General features: G+C 35.2%; 1 protein-coding gene across 1 annotated transcript in view; it reads right to left on the bottom strand.

The window, feature by feature from the left end:
- Window positions 1-20343, bottom strand: part of LOC149804855 (zinc finger FYVE domain-containing protein 21-like) — a 47443-nt gene extending 27100 nt beyond the window's left edge. The window contains exons 1-5 of the mRNA XM_089945318.1: window positions 20199-20343; window positions 14017-14067; window positions 10734-10902; window positions 6134-6209; window positions 3429-3523 (exon numbers count right to left, since the gene is read on the bottom strand). Coding sequence (XP_089801444.1) covers window positions 3429-3523; window positions 6134-6209; window positions 10734-10902; window positions 14017-14067; window positions 20199-20324 — 517 coding nt within the window. The 5' untranslated portion in view covers window positions 20325-20343. The remainder of the gene's footprint in view (window positions 1-3428; window positions 3524-6133; window positions 6210-10733; window positions 10903-14016; window positions 14068-20198) is intronic.
- Between the last annotated feature and the right edge of the window lie 1539 nt (window positions 20344-21882).

The following is a 21882-nucleotide window of genomic DNA, read 5'->3' as shown; positions in this document are numbered from 1 at the left end:
GTGAAATGAAAGATTTGTTGACACACAAGTCCTGAAGCTGTCACTTTAAACAACGTAATAAATAAGTGAATTAGACAGACATTAAGAGCTGTTCGAATATCAATTCAACTTTCTTGACCAATAGATTCATAGAAGTGGGAATTTTGTAAATTCCCAATAATGGTATTGGAGGTGCTGGGCAAAACTCTGTCACTGTCTTAGATGGTGCTGGGTCATGACAGAACTAGGTCTGGTAATGGAGCTGTCCAGTGTTGGTCAACAATATCTCCAGGACACTCTTTGATGCAGATTCTGGGAATACAAGCAGTCCAAGTCACATATGGTGCTATAACTACAATTTTGGATGTCAAGAGCTATCTCTTTCACGAAGCCAAAACTGGGTATATTAGGAAAATAGATCACCATTCTCAGTCGCGAGAACTCCAGGTGTAACTCAAGGCTGTACCAGGTTCAAACAGTGAAAAGGCACAACTAGAAATCAGCTTTCAGACCTGACAACCCTAACAAGACCTTCTCAGTAAGGCAGTCATTTTTTTCCTGTAAGCTGGGCTAGTTTTCAGCAAAGTGTAGCAAAATGTCAACTACCGCTACTGTCAAGCTGGAAAACATGCATTTAAATATCCTGAAGTGTGATTCAAGACTGATGTACCAAAAGTTTGTAACATTTACTTTAACCTTAATTACCTCCAAACTGCAACTCCAACTCTATGGTGCTCAATGGCTTCTTGATATCTCTCAACTTGACATAATCCTTTTTTGTAAAAAGCCCTGGCGATGATGTCCACTAAATGTAATTGTTGCCTTTCCAGCTTTTTTCCCTAATAATCTGAATATTTCCATTTTATTCTTTTGTACAATTAAACATTTTAAGAGGTTTATTTCTCTTTCACCCTGACCGCTCACATGTTGGATGCCATTTAAAAAAACCAACAAGCAATAGCTTGATCATACAGATGATCTGAATCACAAAATATGTGCAGTTTAAAGCATCTGAGGTGTATTGGTAAAGTTAGTCTGGTTCCCTGACCAATTCCACTGAATCTAATATAATACCTGGATTCAAATCAAAGATGGATAAGCTGCTATGTTGGCCTTGTGCCTTTATTTTGTTAAGTCCATATTTTAAAGTAATTTCTGTAAGACTTTACAGCAAAAATCATAAAGGATGGCAGTTCTGCAGTTTTTATGTCCCAAAACAGCATACTTCCAAGCACGAGCAGAAGTAGTAACTGAAGTCTGGATGGAATTTGGCAGCAACTGATCTAAGGGGAGTTCACTCTGGTCTTACTGCCCATTCTTTTGCGAAATACAAGCTTGGGAGAGGAGGATTTGCAAGGTAGTATATGGATTATTTGAAGAAGAAACAAGTGGACAAGAAATAGAATGGTATGTTACCATTGTTATCTGATTCAAACTGGCAAGTAAAGATGCTATTTGTATTTATTTTAGCAATGTCATGCAAGTCCAAGAAAGAAATACAGAAAAAGAAATCCAATAAGATGATGGCAGAAAAACAAAGGGGATTTCTTCAGTCAAGTATCAAATAAAACTGGAATGTGATTATAATCACAATGGGGTAAATTTCATCTAATATAAATCAAATATGGTTCTTTGCTAAAAGTGGAACTCTCCATGAAGGGATGATAGAACACTTCCCAATCTGCACCAAGAGTAAAGACATGGAACCAGTCTACACATTCAATGACAAACTAGAATGATTTTTTTAACTATGAGGTTTGCTCATCCATATGGTAGTCATATGACTTTATCGTATCATACTCTGTATCTGCATCAGATGTGTAGCAAGGCAAGCAAGCAATTTAGCTAAAATAGTTATACACACAGATAACAGATACCAGTTTTTATACAATGCTTTGTACTCTAAATAAATAGAACCAGTTAATGTTCCCAAGTGCGTCCATATCAATGTAAAAGGTAATATCAGTGTAAATAAATGAGAATGGGGGTATGAAGGCAACCTTTACAGTGTCTGCTTTTTCAAGGCCAGGGTAAAAAAAAAAATCTTACCAGAAAAGTCCCAGCACCCACATTCCAATTAAGTAGGAAAATTGTGAACTTAAGAAAATTATTCACAGCATAAGAATAAATCCTTCCTTCCAAAAATTATAATTTCATTGAAAGGAATTTACTAGTTATTCTTGCATGATCAATCTTTTTTAAATTAAATATCAAACTTCTTCCTGTTTTAAGTGACCTAATGTCTAAACATCTTTGGATATTACGCCAACTTATTGGCTCTGAATTCATGCTGCTTATTTTGGTTCGCAGAAATTGTGGCAAGTTTTAAATACCAGCTAAATTATACGTACTATATCATGATCATTTTCTTTTAAAAAAACGCACTGCATCACACAAAAAATATCCTCCTCTTCCAACTCAACTGTTTTTTCACTGTAAAATCCTTTAATTATGGTTATGCAATCAAGAGTATATCCATTAAGTAATTTGATGTGCATCAGTCACTTGTATCATTTCTAGCAGCAGCACATTTTAATTTTTAAAAAAGAGTTGTCATCACATAATTACCCCCCTTTGCCAAAATGTGAGGAAACCCAGAGTAATCATGTGCAAAAACTTCCAAGAGTTAAGGCACCATACTTAATAAATTTCAAAGAATTTCTTCAAAAAACACTACTACAAAAAGTATTTTTTAATCTATTTTGATTTTCATTCACCATTATTCCTTCGGAAGGTCATCATTTACATGCTCAAAGAAATACTTATGGCAAAATCAATGCTAAATCATGTCGATAATTCTGGACAAGGTTAACCTGAAAGTGTGATCCAGTATAAACTGCATTGAATGTTGCATACTGTGATGTTACAATGAAAGCAGCGCACATTGAAAACAAATATGTAGTAACTTGTTATCTGTTATGAAAGACCTGACATTTTCTTTTCTTGACCCAGTTAAGTATCTGGCTACCATTGTAAAAGTCCAAAGGAGTCAATAATTTTTATCCAGATGTTTTTCTAATGGTATTTAAGGTACAGGAACCATTCAACATTCATGACTGAATGGATTTAGGTTAAACTATTTTAGCATTAAATTTTAGAACTATTAAAATTTATTTAATACGAGTAAATGCATGTACATGACCTGTATGACTTTCACAATAACAAATATCAAACAGGTATGTGTTTTAGCTGTTTTATCTGTGATTTATGCATTTAATTATTACATCATTAGATGGTCAAATTATCCCAAAACTAGTATCAAATATCAGATTAACTGGGAAAGTGTAGTTTGTAAAACATTTGTGATATTTATATCAAAGTTTATGTAGTTTCATAACTACAAGCAATGCAAGTTTGGTCTCAAGTCTGAAATAAACATGAAGTCAGACAGGTCCTGTGAGTATATCCAAGGAGAAATCCTACCATCTTTTTCCTTGTTATTTTCTTACCTAGCGCATCCAGGCCAGCCAAAATCTGTAGAGATTCCATGTGCTGCACCAGTATTGAATCTATAGTTGATACCTGTCCCTCAAATGTCAGTGTTCTGCAAAGTAATGATAGTGTTGTTAGATCCCTTTTTGGAAAATCAGAATAAACCCTCCAATACATTTTCACTAGTCAAGCACCATGGCTACACTATACAATTATTGCCCTTATTTTTTATGTCACTTAACTAACTGCCCATGCACGGCATATTTCAGGTAACCCAATGGCTTTACCCTTGGGTGGGACAATTCATCATTTAACATCATATTGAGGGCAATAAGTGAACTAAGGAAACAAATTCACCTGCACAAAAAATTACAACTGAGTCACCATGTTCTGAATAGTGAAGCACCATATGGACTCCTGCATACTAGGTCATAGTTCTGTGCATTCAGCAAATCACAAGGTAATCATGTGACGGCAATGTGAAGAAAATGAGGTCACATTGTGGACACACGGTTAATATTATATGACCTTTCAAGGTTAACATAAGGACATCTGAGGTCACAGTTTTCTCAAGAATATAACACGCTGAATGCCATGGGTCTCAATTTAAAGCGATGATAACTGGTATCCAGAAAGCTAGGTATGATGTAGATTAATTTTTATGATACATTGGCCATCCAAGACTTCATAATGATTATACGAAACTGCCCTTCCAAAAGTTGCTAGTGACCTGGTCTCTGCTTTTGATGATGGTCAGATTTCAGTTCTCATGCTCCTGGACTTATCCACAGCCTTTGACCCAGTTGACCATGATATCTTACTTTCACCATCTGCAGCATGATTTTGGCATCCACAGTACTGCTTTATCATGCTTCAAGTCATATCTAACTGAAAGACAACAAACTGTATCTGTAAATGGTAAACATTCCTGCCCAGATACTCTTTATTTTGATGTCCAACAGGGTCTTATTCCAGAAACAATTCTCTTTATTCTATATACAAAGCTCCTATCAAGTGTTATAAATTGCTGTCCTGTGTCCCACCAATTGTAGGCTGCCAACACAACCATAAAAAAATCTACCTGTCAAAATGAAGTTACTTCCTCCATCCAAAGCACAGAGAAGTGTGTTTCTGATGTTAAGTCATGGATGAGGTGTAACAAGCTACAAATGAATAATGATAAAACTGAAACCATGCTTGGTGCCTCACAAAGAATTTCTAAAGCTGAACATTTACCAGAACCAAACACTGACACTCCCATTAAATTAAGATACTCACTTAGAAAAATCTGGGTGTTACTTTTGATAGCTCTCTCTCACTGAACCAGCATGTCCTGAACACTTGTCGAGCAGCACAGCTGGAGTAGAAAACATCAACACTTATTGCAATCTTCTCATATTTGATGCCAAATAAAACACGTGTTCAGTAGTACTCTCTAGACTTGACTATTGTAACACTTTTCTTTCTAATCAGCCATTGTGTCTTCTGCAGAAACTTCAAAGGTCCAGAACACTGCAGCTAGGATAAATCTTAGAGCACCAAGAACTGATCATAAAACTCTGCTTCTTCATAAACTCCACTGGCTACCTGTTAGCAATAGAAACAAACACAAAGTCTCTTCTCATTGTTACATTTCCTTGTCCGCCTCTGGTCCAAAATACCTCTCTGACACATGTGCACATTCCTGCTAGAAGCTTGTGCTCATCATCTGATACCTGTATTCTTAGTACTCCTGAGGTAAAACTTATGGACAATGTTTCATTTGCATATCCAGGGCCCAGCTACTTGGAATGAACTGCCTCTTGATCTTTGAGGCCAGTCAAAAAAATGTGTTTCTGGTCAGCCCACCATCCCTGTTTCTCATTGCCAACTATCATTTCCCTCTCCATGGTAAAAAAAAAGCACATCAAAAATATATAACGTTTTTAAAAAAAAGAGAAAATAAACGACATGCCAACCTAATTTTAAAATCCATGCAACCAGAGAAACATTTTTTTTGTTTGACCTGACACAAAGTGACCGTGTTCACATTCAAGAGTGATCTCAAGAAAACATTTTTTCCACCAGCAAGAATAAATTTGACATTCATTCATTTGTCATTATTTTTAGATTGAAACTGTATTTTAAATTCATTTGTTTGTATAATAATTCATTTACTTTTATGGTGTTTGTGAGGTATTTTCATGTGTTTTATGTTGTCTGTATGCAAATTGTTCTTATGTATTAGCTTGATCTTGTAAAGCGTTTAGAGCTTTTGAAAAATTAAGCAATCTGTTAAGTCATCATTTTTATTACTATCTTTTGCAAACGTAATTTTGTTGTTTCAAGCTTGGGACAAAGTTTTGTAAACTTGAGAGAAAAAAATTGAACTGTACTGCAAAAATTGTCTTTTCTACTAATTGTTAAGACAAATGTGAATATTCCTGGCCATCCAAATTTGTTTAAAAGTTTACCTCACCATGAGGAAATAAATTTCATCTGTTTACTTGCCAATTTATATCGTCATTTCCTTGCATGAACACGTTACAGTTAATACAGGATTTCTTCCTTCCAGATTGTTTAGCTGAGCATATTCCCCAGTCTTAGGCAGCTACAAACAAAAGCCAAGCTACAAACACTAGTAGCTGATGTTAAAGCATCTGGCAATTCCTGATGTTAAAGCATCTGGCAGTTTCTGATTAAATAACTCCAAATATTTGTAAGTAAAAGAGAAAAGCCTTACCTTTGATCTGGCGAAAGCTTGCATAAGTAAACTGGTCCATTTGCCTCCTTTGATTCCTGAACGATGAAAACTCCTCCTGAATTATACAGAGATAAGCAAGTAATTACACATACAAATCTAGAAATGTGTCTATAAAACAAGGATACCCATGCCTCCCTCTGTTTCAATGAGTGGTACATGTAGAAAAGAACAATAATTCTGACAGAAAAATGAAAAGCCACTGGATTAAGGAATGTCTACATTATTCCGTGAAACATTTCAAACACACACCATATGGATAGGAATTATTCTTTAAGCTTGATGTTATCTCCATGTAACTAATAAACACATCGACTGTAATCTGAAACTGTACATTTGTAACACACCTCAGACCTATTATTTATTAGATCTCCATGGTGAGGAACTAACAGACGGTCATAAGCAGACAAAGTTTCAGTTAGCCAACAAAGATTTTAATGGCAGAAAAAATATCTGAAGTTAATAGAATAATTAAACAATCCAAAATATTTGAAAAGATTTCAAAATATAAGGGCAAGAAAAAATGAGATTCAAGTAGAGTGAAAATTGCAGACAAAAGGGGGGATAATCTTGTTTACTGCACTCTTTGATACTCCTAGACAATCCTTCAAGGTCCCGAGTATAGACTTTAATAGGTCTGTCAGTATTAATGTTTCTAGAAGCACTGACAAAAGAAACTTAAAAAGTTTATGATTCCGGAGAATCAATGAATGTAAGTAAACTATGATTTTCTTAGCAGAATTGTGTTTCGTGGTGTATGGAGAAGCATAAAATAAACTGCCAAAAATGAGTGGAAAAAAGTCATTTTTCACAATTTGTAATTAAAGTTGTTTTTGGAAACGATCAACATGTTATGGTTAGACACAACCCACTAAAGAATGCAAGCATAGTATTTTGGTCTGTACAGTGCACACTGCCATTAAAAAATACTGTTGACAATATGTTTTGGTTACATTACCAACAATATACAATGATGTTAGAAGTCAGACCCTAATTGATGACAAAACGGACTTTATTAAGTATAGCTAGATCTTTGTGGCCAGTTATTGCAACATAATTTATAAATGGAAAATTATTCATCCAGAAGGATAACTGCCCAGACAATGCCCAAGGAGGCCAAAGCAGTTGAAAATGTACAAAACACTGCATCCTCAACCCTGCAATCACATACCCTGAACTTGAATATCTTTGAGGACATATGGCAGACATTTCAATGCAAGATTGTAAAAGACTAAGTAAAATTAAAACTAGGGCTTATCTCATTCATGAAGTTCTTGACATTCTTACATAAGATGACTTCAGTAATCAATAACCAAGTTATTACAAGTTTCGATAAAAACCAAAAGTTTAATTACTACATATTTGATTTTTAAGTAACTTTTACTTTAATACTTTTGCTAGGAGATCAATTAATTAGTTTTCCTCTAATGACATCAATACAAGTGGATACTCGCATTATACCCTGTATATATGGATAAGTGAAAGAATATCCAGGAGCCCAGCATTTGCCTTTACTGATCACTGCTATCTCACCTATGTGGATTAGACCCCTGCTCAGCCAATGTGGAAAAGATGACCAGTAACTAACCATGGGTCAGTGGTTCTTCCCAGGGTTTTTACAGGTTTTTCCTCCACCCCTTATACTGGCTGCCATGTACTAAAAAATGGCATTAAGCCCAGAAGAAGAAATAAAAACAACAGAAGAACATTTGCATTGGATAAAAAAAAGAAAGGTATTTCATACAAGATGCTGATGTTTACCTCACAATGTCTTCCAGTTTTCAGGGCAATGCATCAAAAGCTGTGGGACTAATTGCTCACACAAAAAAGAAACATATATAAAACAAACATTTAACACAAAAAGGCACATAATTCTGGAAAATAGTGCTATGACTCTATGGTCTTCAACCAAGTAACACAAAGAAGAGAAGCCAACAAATTTTGTAAAATTCAACAAACAAAATAGTTCCCAAGAATAAAAAAATGAAAATTCAAAAGACACATACATTACTGTGATTTAAATTTCAAATAATCCTAAATATTCTATCACATGTCCAAAAGTATAGAACGTTCTGAATAAAATTCCAATAATCTTGAATATGCTGCGGTACCAATAGTCTTGAATGTGCTGATGTACTCATAATCTTGAATGTGCTTATGTACAAATATTCTTAATGTATCACAATGATTTATAGATTCCCAAAGATTGAAATGAAACAGGAATGAAGATTTTGTTTAAACAAGCTCTATTTATACACACATCCTCACCTGACCAAGGCATTAGTCATTCTAATGATTTTTTCCCCCACGAATTCCTAAACAAGGTCCGACTTTGAACTTAAATTTCAGCAAACATGTCGTTTAGAACTGATCATCATCTTAAAGTACAATTTACAATCACTGACAAAAATTAGGCACACAATAAAGATATACATAACAATAGAAATGTGTTGATGGAACATGGCTATCCCACCAGTGCCTGAAAGTGACATAAATGTAAAATCTAACCATGGTGTAACAGATGAATGGACAGATGGATTAACAAGTGTTATACTATACACCATAGCACCATTATGGTACACATACAAAACTTAAAAGTGTAGCCACAGATGGATCTGTACATGAGCACCTTACATCTATAATGTCTGCCAAGTTGCCGGACAATAAATCCAAAGCTGATTTGTTGTCCATGCAAAGAAATGATAACATAACAATTTTTTAGGACATATGTTGAAAATATGTTGAAAAAGAGAAATTTAAATAATTAAATTTATCATTGCCTCTCCTCCAGCATGGATCAAACAATTAATAATAGTTTGCTAGCCAAAGACTAGTAAATTTCCTGTGGGACTAGTAGTTTTCATAATTTCAATAGCTGTATGGTTAGTAAACCTTGTTATGTATCTGGGATTGTTGTGTGGAAAGGATTAGTGAATATTCAGCAGATGTTTTTACTGAAATTATGCTAAATCCTTGGCCTGTGCCTATACTACTTAAAGAATTGTATTACTCTGCATTTCTCCCACAATGCTACGAGGATTCAGGATTTTACTGAAATTGTAATAGGCTCAATCAGTGGTTTGTGTAAATGTGCAAAACGTTTTATTTTTCGTTGGTCCATTTTTATGATTTTTTAATAATTGTGTAAATGGGACATCAAATTATGTGGACTGTTTATTTAGTATTCATACAATTCCATGCAATAATATTGTTGAACATTTACTAATGTGTAGGTAACATTCTGACCTTTAACTAAACATCATGAGAGAGGAAATATATGCTGTTTACCATATTGGAAAAAAAAAACATGTTAAACAGAACATGTCTGAAGTGTTGTGATATGCATGCCTGTGACTGAATGTACTTCAAGTTCTAAATTTCTTCTTATTGTTAATCAAACAGCAATCTCAAAAGTTTCAATATTTACTCTTACCTATCAGATTTAACAGCATGCAATGTACATATAGTTGACTAAACAATGGACTGATAGAAAGAAGGCATAATAATGAGAGAGAATAGATTTTTTTGTTGTTGCTGTTGTTGTTGTTATAGGGTTTAACACCATTTTTCAGCACAGGCTAGGCTATACATGGCGGCCAGTATTAATGGTGGCAGAAGAACCCGGGAAAACCACCGGAAAGAACCACTGACCCACGAGAAGCTACTGACAAGCTTTCTCACATACCCACATTGGCTGAATCTGAGACTTGAAACGACGCAGACAGAGGTGAGATGGCAGTGATCCGTAACGGCGAGCGAGAGTGAATAGATAAATGACTATATCAATGACTTAATTTGGAAGAAAATAGCACCTGAAGTAAGTTGAAATCTTAAAATTTGATTTTCTTTATCACAGTTATATTCACTTATTGGTGTTATAATTTCCATAGTCCCAGCATTGTTTTCCTAATACATGTTAAAACATTTTCAATGACTTATAAGTGCAATTTTTCTTATCAAATCTAAATTTTCTCCACAAGTTATTTTATCAATGCATGAAAGGTACGAATGGGGAAAAACGAAACAATTAGCATTTCACTACAACGAAAAGATTCAATGCTATTTTCCTTGTCATCTGATCCACCAAATTTATTCCATTTTATTTATTTGTAAATTATTCTTAGAGACATTTCCAGAAAAGAATCAACTTCAACAAAATTCAAGAAATTTCAAGGCAACTGCAAAAATGTATGGAACTGTTGAGGTTGTATGCACCATGTAAAAACACCCAAGAGTTTTTTCTATGTCATAATTATATGAACTCAAATCAGAGTCCAACTTTCTTGCAAGCCACTCTTTGCTGGAAGAAGTGGTGGTTCCTCAAGACTGGTTTCACCACAAAGAAATTCTGTCTGGACCTCAAAGGCAGTTCAGCCCGTCATATGGCTATTCATGCCAACCCAGTATGAGCCAAGACAACAATCCCTAGTATTTTCAATACACAATTTTGGAAAATATTCAGTATCATTTCCAAAATTGCAGGTTCCCATGCCATTCAAAACACAAATGCTTTTATTCACAGGAAGAAAGAAAGATATCCTGAAATCAAGATTTAGTGAAAACAGTACACTGTATACCGTACCATCCAAGAGAACTTTTAGATGTGTGTCAAAAAAGTCATTTTCCTTCCTGGTGATATTTGCACACATACTGCATTGTCTTACAGGGTCAACGAAGCACATACGTGGCAGAGGCAACAAGCCATCACAACAATCATTACAAAAACACCGCCCACATCTCCGGCAATGATGCTGTTAGAAGAAGAAGAAAAACTGGTTATCAAATGTCTAGTAAATAATGAAACTTAAGCAAGAAAATATTAGAGTCCATAAATTTCTGACAGCCAATCTCTATTTAAAAGTACATATTCCTGTCATAAGGAAAAGGTCTAAACAAAAAGACCTAGACCTACTTGTTGAGTGCACAATCAAGAACTGCTCTGACCTTGACATCATGGTCATAAAGGCAATATGAGTGAATGAATTGCCTAAGATAAAAAACGATCCATCCAAAGGATAGAAAGATCCATCAAAGGGTTTAGGAATATCAACAAATTAAAAACCTTTAATCAAAACCCATAACAAATCTTCTATGACTGTGACCTTGACCCAAAGTCAAACCAGTGAGCAAGTATGCACAGTATGAATTGTCTTAACATCAAATTGATTCAATAAAACCTACTTTGCTTAACATCGGGCACCATTACTTTTAAAGTACAGAGTAAATACATTATCAAAATGAAATGAGGCTATCAGAAAAGTTTATATATTGAAGAAACTCCTTGCTTTTCTTAGAAATGTGTCATATACAGCTGCTAAAAATAGAAAATAAGGAAAGTACATGAAGGTCTATGGACAAATGTATTTGTATGCTATTTATAAATATCAGTCTACTCTTTTAGAATGTTCTTGTCACAATCATGCAGAAGTGTTCAAATTTAAATGACTTGATTTTGATTGGATGTGACAGCTTGCCAAGGCATCAAATGAAATTCACAGACCTGAAGCACAGAAGTATCTGATTAATCTGTCAAGGTGTAGATAGGATAACATATCAGAACCTTGGCTAGTGAAGATGATCTATCACCAGGTTTAGGAAATAAAAGCAAATTAAAAACTTTAACCAAACCTTAAAGTAAATTTTCTGTGATTGTGACTTTGACATCAAGGTAAGTGGGGCAAGCAAGCAGTCTAGAATAAATTATCTTGGGGTTTTGGATTACACGAGTCCCTCCAAGGGACTAATGCTCCACCTGGCAAAATGAATTTCCAGGAATTCAAGATAAGACTATTTTTTCCTTTTAAATGTTCAGTGTTGAAATGATCTCTGATATTCTTCAGCAATACAATTTTCAAATTAGCTCCTGTGGTACAAATACTGGATGTCAGCTTGGACCCATTTTCATTTAGGGCAAAGAAGACATCATCAGAAGTCTTTAGTTGAAATCTCCATCTCATAATCATCATCCATTCATAGAGAGTAGTGACAACAATATTTTTAAGACATTCCTACTGTGGCAGCCACACTGGATGTCGAAGCCTCACCAATTTCATTTAGAACAAAGATGACCATGGGATGAATGCATGTGTAAAGTTTTAAGATAATCCTCTAAGTGGTTTAGGAGAAGTAACAATAACAAATTTGTGCTAATAGACAGATGAAAAATGGACAACAGACCATCATATAAGCTCTTCTAGCCTATGTTGTTGTTGTTGTGGGGTTTAACGCCATTTTTCAGCACATGATAGGCTATGTATGGCGGCCAGTATTAGTGGTGGAGGAAGAACCCGGCAAAACCCCGGGAAGAACCACCGACCCATGAAAAGCTACTGGCAAGCTTTCTCATATACCCACACTGGCCGAATCCTAGACTTGAACCCACGCAGGCAGAGGTGAGATGGCAGTGATCCGTAACAGTGAGTGCTTTAGACCACTTAGAGCCCCTTCTAGTCTATGACCAAATGACCAATACAGTTAAAACACTTTAACAAACACCTGTGGATGATAATAGTGCTGCCATTGCCAGAAAAGTGATGGCTATGTCTCATTATCCACTTATGCAAATTCTGACAAAAACCTTTTAGTTTTCTTAGCGTTGGCATGACCTAAATTACACATTAGGACACTGGTTAACATTTTCTTCTCATTTATTTACTCCTTTAATGGGATCTTGGTTCTTAAAAACAAAAATGCCTAAAATTTACTAAAATCTCCAAATCCTTTCTCTTTAAATTTCTTAAATGAACTGTTAATTTTGATTACAAACTAATACCAGACTGTAACATATGTATAATTTAGTTGACTATAGTATGAGACACATTGCAAAACTACTGGATGTGGTGGGAAAATGAGCACATGCCACCTTCATATCTGCTATTATGAACAAAATTACAAGCGACTACTTATACCCATTACGTTTGATAAAACGGAAAAATATAGTTACAGTTATCATTCTTATTTAAGCCTTGACAATAGTTTTGGACAGCTCATAATGCCACTTTATTGGCCGGGATAAAGTATAGCATGCATGCTCTCAATGCACACTAAAAGAGTTTAAAACTCCAAAACTTTGAAAATTTTGAAAAACTCGTAAAATGACAATATAACTTAACGAGATAATCAACATATGGATACAAGCACACAAGCTAAACATCATTTATGTACCTCAAGTGCTTTTTACATCATTATGCTGAAAAGGTTTTCATTTAAAGAGTCGACAAAAAGTTAAAAAACTGTGTCAAAAATGTAAAAGTTCCTAAGATGGCCTGAAAATTAAACCAGGTCTTCTACTGTATGTATATATAAAAATATAACTGTCAAATTTAATTTGTGCATCTAATGTTTCTTCATCATACCCATGTGTTTAGTGAAGAAAGTCCAGAAGTTTAAAAATGTGACAAACTGCTGCATCAGCCCGAAAATCTAATAAGTTATCTATGTATTTACATAACACCTGCTTGTCATGCTTTGTGTGTGTGTGTGTGTGTGTGTGTGTGTGTGTGTGATTAGGATTTTTAATGTAGCTTTGATGTTTGCAGTGTGGCAGTTTTATAGTGATTCCACCGCACACTAAAAGGAATCAAAACTGACATGCAACATGATGCCCCACCCAGTCACATTCTCCTGAAACCAGGCCGACTAGTCCTAACACTAACCTTTTAATGCTGAGCGCCTAGCAAGGCAGCTGTTAGTACCATTTTTATAAGTCTTTGGTATGACTCAGTTGGGGTTCAAACCCATGACCTCATGCATCCGAGGCAGACATTCTAACCAATAGGCCCCCGGAGCAGTCATCATGCCTGGTACAACAAGAAAGGAATTAATCAGCTCTAGGCACAAAACAGTGTGACCAAAACTAGATTTACCCTTCTTTTCAATAGTAGAAACTTCTGCCCACACTGCATACACTGTTCACACTGAAAAAGAAAAACAAAAGAATAATCATATAATCTCAAGAAATTAATTTAAGACTGGAATAATGAAAAAGAAATTCAAAACATATCTATTTTATACATATAAAGTTCAGCAGTTTTTACAAACAAAACTTTCTGAAAACCTCTACACTACAACACCTACCCCCAAATCATCACTGCAGAGAAATATGCAGACAGTCCCCACTCCAAGAAACTGTTGTATTATGCATCAGTTATATAGCACCAACATGAGTTCTTCAAAACACATTGTCTCACCTTTTCCACTTATGGGTTCAAAGAAAAGCTTTAATAATATCTTGTACAAAAATGCCATTTAGATACCTTTATTGATAAAGGATGATAACATATTATGTCTCTCATATTTCTCCAAAATGAGGCAAGACAAAATTAGGGACTGCTATGATTCATTATATCTGTATGTATTTATCTGTAGCAATGAACCCCTCCACTGGGCATTTAATGCCACTATTTCAACAGTCCTGCTTCCTTTTCCTTATAAATTCCATTTGTGAATTTCATTTCCAAATTATACTTTATAAATATGTTTCTCTGGATATATCAAGCAACTTTTGCATTTGACAGGTATAGCTGAAGTATTTTTACATTTTCTATCAATTACAGCTGCTTCTAATGGCTGTCAACCCAACACATTGCTTACAACAATGGCTTAACCTGCTGAAGGCATCTTAATTCCCATAAAGTTGCAAATCAAGGTCAGAATTGTTCTCCAACTTTATTTTTTTAAAGTGTTAAGTGAAAAAATACCCTTTCCTATTTTGTATTAGAAGAACTATATAGAACTCCAGACATGGGGATTTACAGTACATGCATCATGTGATGCACTGTGATCCAGCTAGAAAGAAAGTAAGACGTGTCCTCCACCACCCAACTCTTCCCTCCCATCTGGCATGCTCCATATCACAAAAACACCTTCTCAAAACTTTTGTTTGCTGTTTATTCCACTAACCTTGTATACTTCCTTATAGGTCAAGTCCAACTACAAATTGAACAGACCCAGATCTGCCCTATTATGCACTGGTAGATCAAGGTCTAAGCAATTCGTTGGGTTTATGCAACAGCAGCTCAGGGTCTATGCGAGTACACATCTACTTCTAATGCTGAGTTATGCAAGCATCATTACAGACTTTAATGTTGGGCACAACAAAATGTGACAGTACTACATGAAGATAAAACAGGATGTAAGATACTGGGGATATTACAAAAGCTACATAAATTAAGGAACTAAAAGCTGTTTCTCAAAAATTCAATATACATCAGCTGGAAAATGTCTAAGATGAAAAACTTGAAGGAGATATCTGTACATACCATATATACTTGCTTAATGATTATTCCTAGCAAACATATTCCTATTCTTATTGAGACATTATGCTATGACAGATTTGATATATGCAGTTTGGTGATAAGCAATAAAAAAGCTGAACACGACTGCAAACAGCACAGACCCAGATCTGTCATTGCATAATGTACTGGCAGATCTGCATCTATCCATTAATATCAGTTCCACTTTCATAAAGAGTTTGAAATTGGTCGGACAACTTGATTCCTCCAGATATAGTGGCAGGTCACAGATCAAAACTAAACTGTGGTCTAATATGAACCCTTTAATCTACACAAGATTCTACTGATGGTAGGACAAATGTGCCATTTCAAAGGCTATCTGCTGCAAGTATTGTTTTATAGCTGATATCTACTAGTTTTGAAAATTCTTCTTTTTTTTACTTTTTTTGAATTTTAAGAAGAAAAAAAGATTCAGTGCAATGAGTGATTACTAACTCAATTAAGAATCGTCACACAGTGGCTGACATGTGTACACAACAATCAGCTGTAAAATGATTACTTTATTGTTGTAATTGTGAAGTTCGAGACCAAGGAAAGAATATTTATCGTGGTATTGTAAGTACTAAATGAATCAAAGGCGGTCCATCATGGCTTATGACTCTGTGAACCTGAACAAAAATTGGTCGATCTTCACCAGAGGTGAAATAAAAAGGACAGACCAAAATTGATTTATTTTAAGCAGAAACACTTGCTCAATTACTTTGATGTAATGTTTTCTTGAATTATTATTTTTTTCAAGATGTTTTTAAGATGTATGTTCAAGTTAAACTCATATTTTTTTTAAGTCGATTCATGTCATAATACAGAAATTCGTGCCTTCACCCAATGCTAAGAAATTATCAGCTTACAAATATTACATATCCAGCAAAGCTTGGAAATCTGAGCATAATCAGTGTATGTAAATGGCAAAGGTCCAAAGTTAACATTGTTTCATGAAAAGTGGATTTAAAGATAGTAGATGGAGGAAGAATGGTGTCCGACATATACAGATACCATCACAAAGGGGAAATCAGGACCAGTACTGATAAGTGTGAAACTAATAATCATAATATGTCATCAGTGTACATCAGGCAGTAAACTTGTGATGGAAATTAAAATTTACATGTAAATTACAGTCACCAGCAAGATCTGTAACTCCTTACTTCTGATTTAATTGGCAATATCCACACTAATATTAATAATTATTTGAGCCAGTAACATTGCCATCAAAGTCCAATTCATGTTCAAAACTACTGGCAATCCATTATATAAAGAAAACACATACTGTTAAAAAAAAAAAGTTACTTTTCTTTTCAATTGCCTTAAAAAACAAAAACATTATATGAATAAGAAATCCTTCTAATTTAGAAGCCAATCTACTAATCAAAATTTTGATATCTATTTAGCTGATGTACTGGTTCTGGCATACATATGCTTGACAGACCCATATATAATGTCCAGTACAAAATGGTCATTAACACATTGACCCCTGGCAATGAGTTAACGTGGCAGAAGGTAGTAGCCTACTGCTGAGTTCTGTTGCATCAAGGTCATGCACAACACACTAAAGTGGGTGGTATTATAGAAAGGTAGACAGATGTAGCTCTACAATGATACCAAATAATCTGGAATTTCGCTACAAAATACAGAGGGAAAAAACTCATTTTTTGGACCGATTTTTTTTCTACCCAAAATTCGCCCATGGTCACAATCCAATTTTGTGTCCAGATTTTAGACTTTTTGGTTTCAGATCTAAGGCAAACTGGTATGAACTGCAAACAGACAGATGAACCTTTGCAAAAAGTAGGATAAGATGGGCATTTGGAATAAAGAGTGGTCTCGATGCAAAAATAATGGGTCCATTTAGACACACACACAAGAAAAAGAACTCCAACTTTTACCCTTCTGCTCATGCGCGAGCCAAATAGCCAATGAAAAAAGATGTTTCTAACACAACTAGGCAGTATGTTATTGGAAGATCACCTGGAAGTTGGTGTTTTTGGAAATAGCTTTCAAAATGTGTTTCCTACTCGAATTTCATGCAAAAACGACAAAAACGTCCAGGGAAATGTGTTAAACAATAAACGTTGGCTCCATTGGTATTAAGGATAGGTTTTATGAACAAGAGTTATTCCAGCATAATGCAAGATGACATATACAAAGGTGACACATATTTTGAAAGTAAAATAGATGAATAGTAAAGAGTATGTATTAGTGAAATGGAAAGGACATGATCAATCATAAATTGAATTTATTAAATGATTTTATTTAGTCTACTGTAGGATTCAGACTTGGGTTCAATTACAATGTAATTGGTGAAATTGAGTAATTAATTACAGTAACAGTGTACATGTATTTGTAATTGTAACTGAATTTGAACATTACCAATATGGTGTCATTGTAATTGATCAGTAATAACTTTGAGTAACTGAAATTGTAATTGCAATTGGCGTCTGCAAGCACACCATAATTGTAATTGTGACTGATGAAAGTAATTCAACCCAAGTCTGTTTACATTTTATGATAATGGACAATCCATGTTTTAAAGTTGGTCACTCCTTGTTAATTATTAGCTTATGTTTTACCACAAAACTAAGCAAACTTTATCTGTTGACAATAATACATTATCACAAGTATGGCTTATGCATTCTATTACAATCTTTAATGCCATTTCATTTTGCATATAATGAGCAGATGCTTCATTTGGTAATCCATTTGCATAATATGAGTTCATCTCGTTCCTTCACTGCTGTATTGATTCAGCCAAGCAGAGCTATGCACACCCTTAATTGTGACAGCTTATGGGGATCACCCTTTATCAAAGAGTATACAAGCAGAAAGTCACTAATACAGAGGAGTCCTTTAACTGCAAACAGCTGATTCTTGTAAATAAATGGAAAATGGTGGACTTACAATAATTTGATGAAATTTTAGTATTGGAGAATGTGTTTCCAGGTATCAACATTACCTCTTCCAAGAATAAATGGATATAAATTTTGTAGACTCATAAAGAATGTAAATAAGTATTTACTTTTGAAGTTGATAATTTTAAGTTTTCTGCTTTCAATAATTATCTGGTGTGTTATTAGTGACATAATGTTCATTACATAACCTGTCTGAGCTGCTTTTAAGTGATTACATTATTTGCTGCTAGAACAAGAGAATATAGTTTTATATGGCAGTGAACACAGTATGTTTTGTCAGACGTTGTTTGTTGCAAAACTGGCATCATTAACTTTATTTGCTGATTACATGAATGAAGATAAATGCTAAATAAATGGTAAAGGCAACTTTCGTTAGCTGGAAAATTTTCTTTTATTTGCGATTCGTTACTTGTTTCGTACAGTGAAAATATGACATGCCATCCTACAGCACAAAAAAACCCACTTCAGTATACTTGGATAAACTGCCCCTCCGTTTCAAGGGTTTCATGTCACTTATTCATTTTGTAAAGCATCGTTTTTGCGTTTCGCTTTGTAAATTAAATCTGGAGTTGGTCCTAGAACATGTACCGCCATGTCGGCCTATTCTGCACGTCAGGTAATTCTACGCAACGATATGTCATTTCTGTAAACATTTGATCACGTGCTATTTTGGGTCAAAAATCCATTTTGTATCCAGAAAGAACAATCGTACATTAATTAAGAAAAGTGATAGTCATAAAGCGTATAAAAATATCCCACATTTAGATTCAAAATGTACATAAAAATGTGATTTCTAAATGGCAACATGAAGACCCACTCCATGACCTTCTTGAACCAGTAACCCAGAAAATCCGACTTACTATGCATCTTTTAGAATCATACAAATAAATACATTATATAAAAGATGGAAATGTGTACCTTAAAACAAAACTGCATTTTAATCCAAGTTTCCTATTTGGCAAGAAGTTGTCCCACACGTACAAAATCGTCTGCTATCCTTCGTGTCTACTTGCCGCTAGAATATAAATTCTCAACAAATTCCCTGGCATATAGTCTGTTTCTAAATTCTGTAGTAAATTTGTCCCATCAACAAGACGTTGTAAACACATTACATCCATTCATTGTTGTTTCTCTTCCATGTAATAGCTTATTTTTCATAAAATGTTGAACTTTACTAACTTTTTTACAAGATCGGTTTAGTTTGCTTAATATCCCTTGCCATTTATTGGCATTTTTACGTTGAATTTTGTAAAACTAGCATAAACCTGACCTAATTACTTGACCGAACTGCTGACAGAAACAGTCCAAACTAATATATTTAATTTCTATAGCAAGATGGATAGACATTACATATTTTCAAAGCTATGCGCAGAATAAGCCGACATATCGAGAGTCAGGAAAACAGGGGGGTGGTATCCCCTGTGTCCAAAATTAATTTTATTTTGAACAGAATATTCTGGTGACAACAGCATCTTTTCAAATGGTAAGCATTGCTGTATTTTATTTTTGTCAATCGCTCGAATTCGGTACGCGTTTAGCTTCAGTATTGGAAACGAAAACCTTAGGTGCGCAGAAATGCCCGACAGCAGTGTAGTTCTCCACCTTCGTTTTTCTGACATTACTCTTGGCGACAGCAGCAAAGTTAGTCCTACATGTAAGACCTTGAGGCTGATTATTTATGTTGTGGGCATAACACTAAAACAAAAACAACATGTGCTATGTCTTACGTTGTAGGACTACAGTAAAGTCGGAAAGACAAAAAAGAAGGCGGAGAACTATAGTCGTGGGTCCCAAAGAGAAATGTTGTTAACCCAAGATGCAAAAATCATAGGAAATGTACAAATATTACACCTGTTCATCTGGAACCCATGGTGGTTCATCTAAGAAGAATGGGCTCGACTCGAAGTCATTTTTTGCAACCATCCGGAGGCCACTTTTTGATTTCACAAGCTTTTTCTCAACTGTATTGGAAGACATCTTAAACAGTGCGCATCCGTAAACAAGAATCGGAAGTAGATTTAGAGAAACCCTTCTAACGCATCAATCGGATCAACTACGGACTTTTCTGTTAAGTAGAGAAGGAAGCCTCGGAAGTAATTCGTCGTTAGGTCGAACTGTATAGATTTGTATTTTGACATTCCCCCTAATTTGTAAGGTAGAAGGTATGAACCTAATTATCACAAGCCTAGCATTTATAAATTCCCACATAAGCTAAATCTGTAATGTGGTTTAGATTTACTTTGAGTTAGGTTTGGAAATAGGTTGGCTTGCTGGTGACTGCCTGTCACAGTTAGATGAGCATTGGAGATCAAATGCGTAACTTTGGCTGCAAATGAGCAGTCAACTTGGCTTGCGTATTTACGTGTCTGCTTCAGCGGTAGATAACTAAAAATCTAGATGGTTGAGGGGTGATTGTTATTGCTGTTGTTGTTGTGAGATTTAACGCCATTTTTCAGCACACGATAGACTATACATGGCGGCCAGTATTAATGGTGGAGGAAGAACCCGGGAAAACCCCCGGAAGGAACCACCGACACACGAGAAGCTACTGGCAAGCTTTCTCACATACCCACATTGGCCGAATCAGAGACTTGAACCCACGCAGACAGAGGTAAGATGGCAGTGATCCGTAACGGAGAGCGGTTTAGACCACTTAGGCCCCATGAGGGGTGATGAAAAGTATGCTAATTTGTTATAGTACTTGTGAACTTTATTCATGCATAAGGCACATACTGATTCTTTTAGCTGCCTTGTCACAGGAAAATATTCAAAAATTAATGTAACATTCAGGGGTTGGTGGCAGTGCTGGTTCAGTATGAACACCTCCGGATGCATCAGGAATTAACCTGATTGTAGTCCGAGTTACCTCTGACCCTTGCCACCCCATTTTTTTATATTTGGACATTTATGCTGGGGCGTAGGCACAACATAAATGTCCAAATATCAAAAATGGGGTGGCAAGGGTCAGAGTAAACTCGGACTAACCCGATTGCTGCAGTCAACATCTCACATGTATGCTTTCTTCAAAAATCATTAATTTGTTTTTATTTGTGTCTTCAGTGTAAAATTATTCTCATTTTTCTGCAATAGGTCATTGTTGAAGAAAATTCACCAGAGAAACTGTCCAATAAGACCTTATGGGACAATCGATCGGGACATTGCTCTGCAGTTGTCTGTCGGTTGTAATATAACCTCGGAATATGATGTTTTGGTTGATTCGCATCTGGCGGAGAGCACCACATATGTTACCACAGCAAAGGCCGACGACGGTCCGATTGTGATTTTGTCTCCTTCCGCTTGCAGATTGTTTAACGTGACCTAAAGTATTTCAAAATACAGTTCTTATATCAAACTTAACAAGTTCCTGTTGGTTTTATTTTGTTTATTTGCTTGTTTGTTTGTTTAGATGGTTTTTTTTGTTGTTGTTGTTTTTTAAAACGAAAACCGATCACATCTATTTAGGCACAGGGGAATGCGAACTACAAGCAAGATTTACTAACTTCGAAACTGAACATCTTTATAACAAGTAAAACTA

Source organism: Sinohyriopsis cumingii, chromosome 2 (genome assembly GCF_028554795.1).
Source record: "Sinohyriopsis cumingii isolate HCF-2022 chromosome 2, ASM2855479v2, whole genome shotgun sequence".
NCBI classification, from domain to species: domain Eukaryota; kingdom Metazoa; phylum Mollusca; class Bivalvia; order Unionida; family Unionidae; genus Sinohyriopsis; species Sinohyriopsis cumingii.
This window is presented reverse-complemented; position numbering and strand designations above follow the sequence as displayed.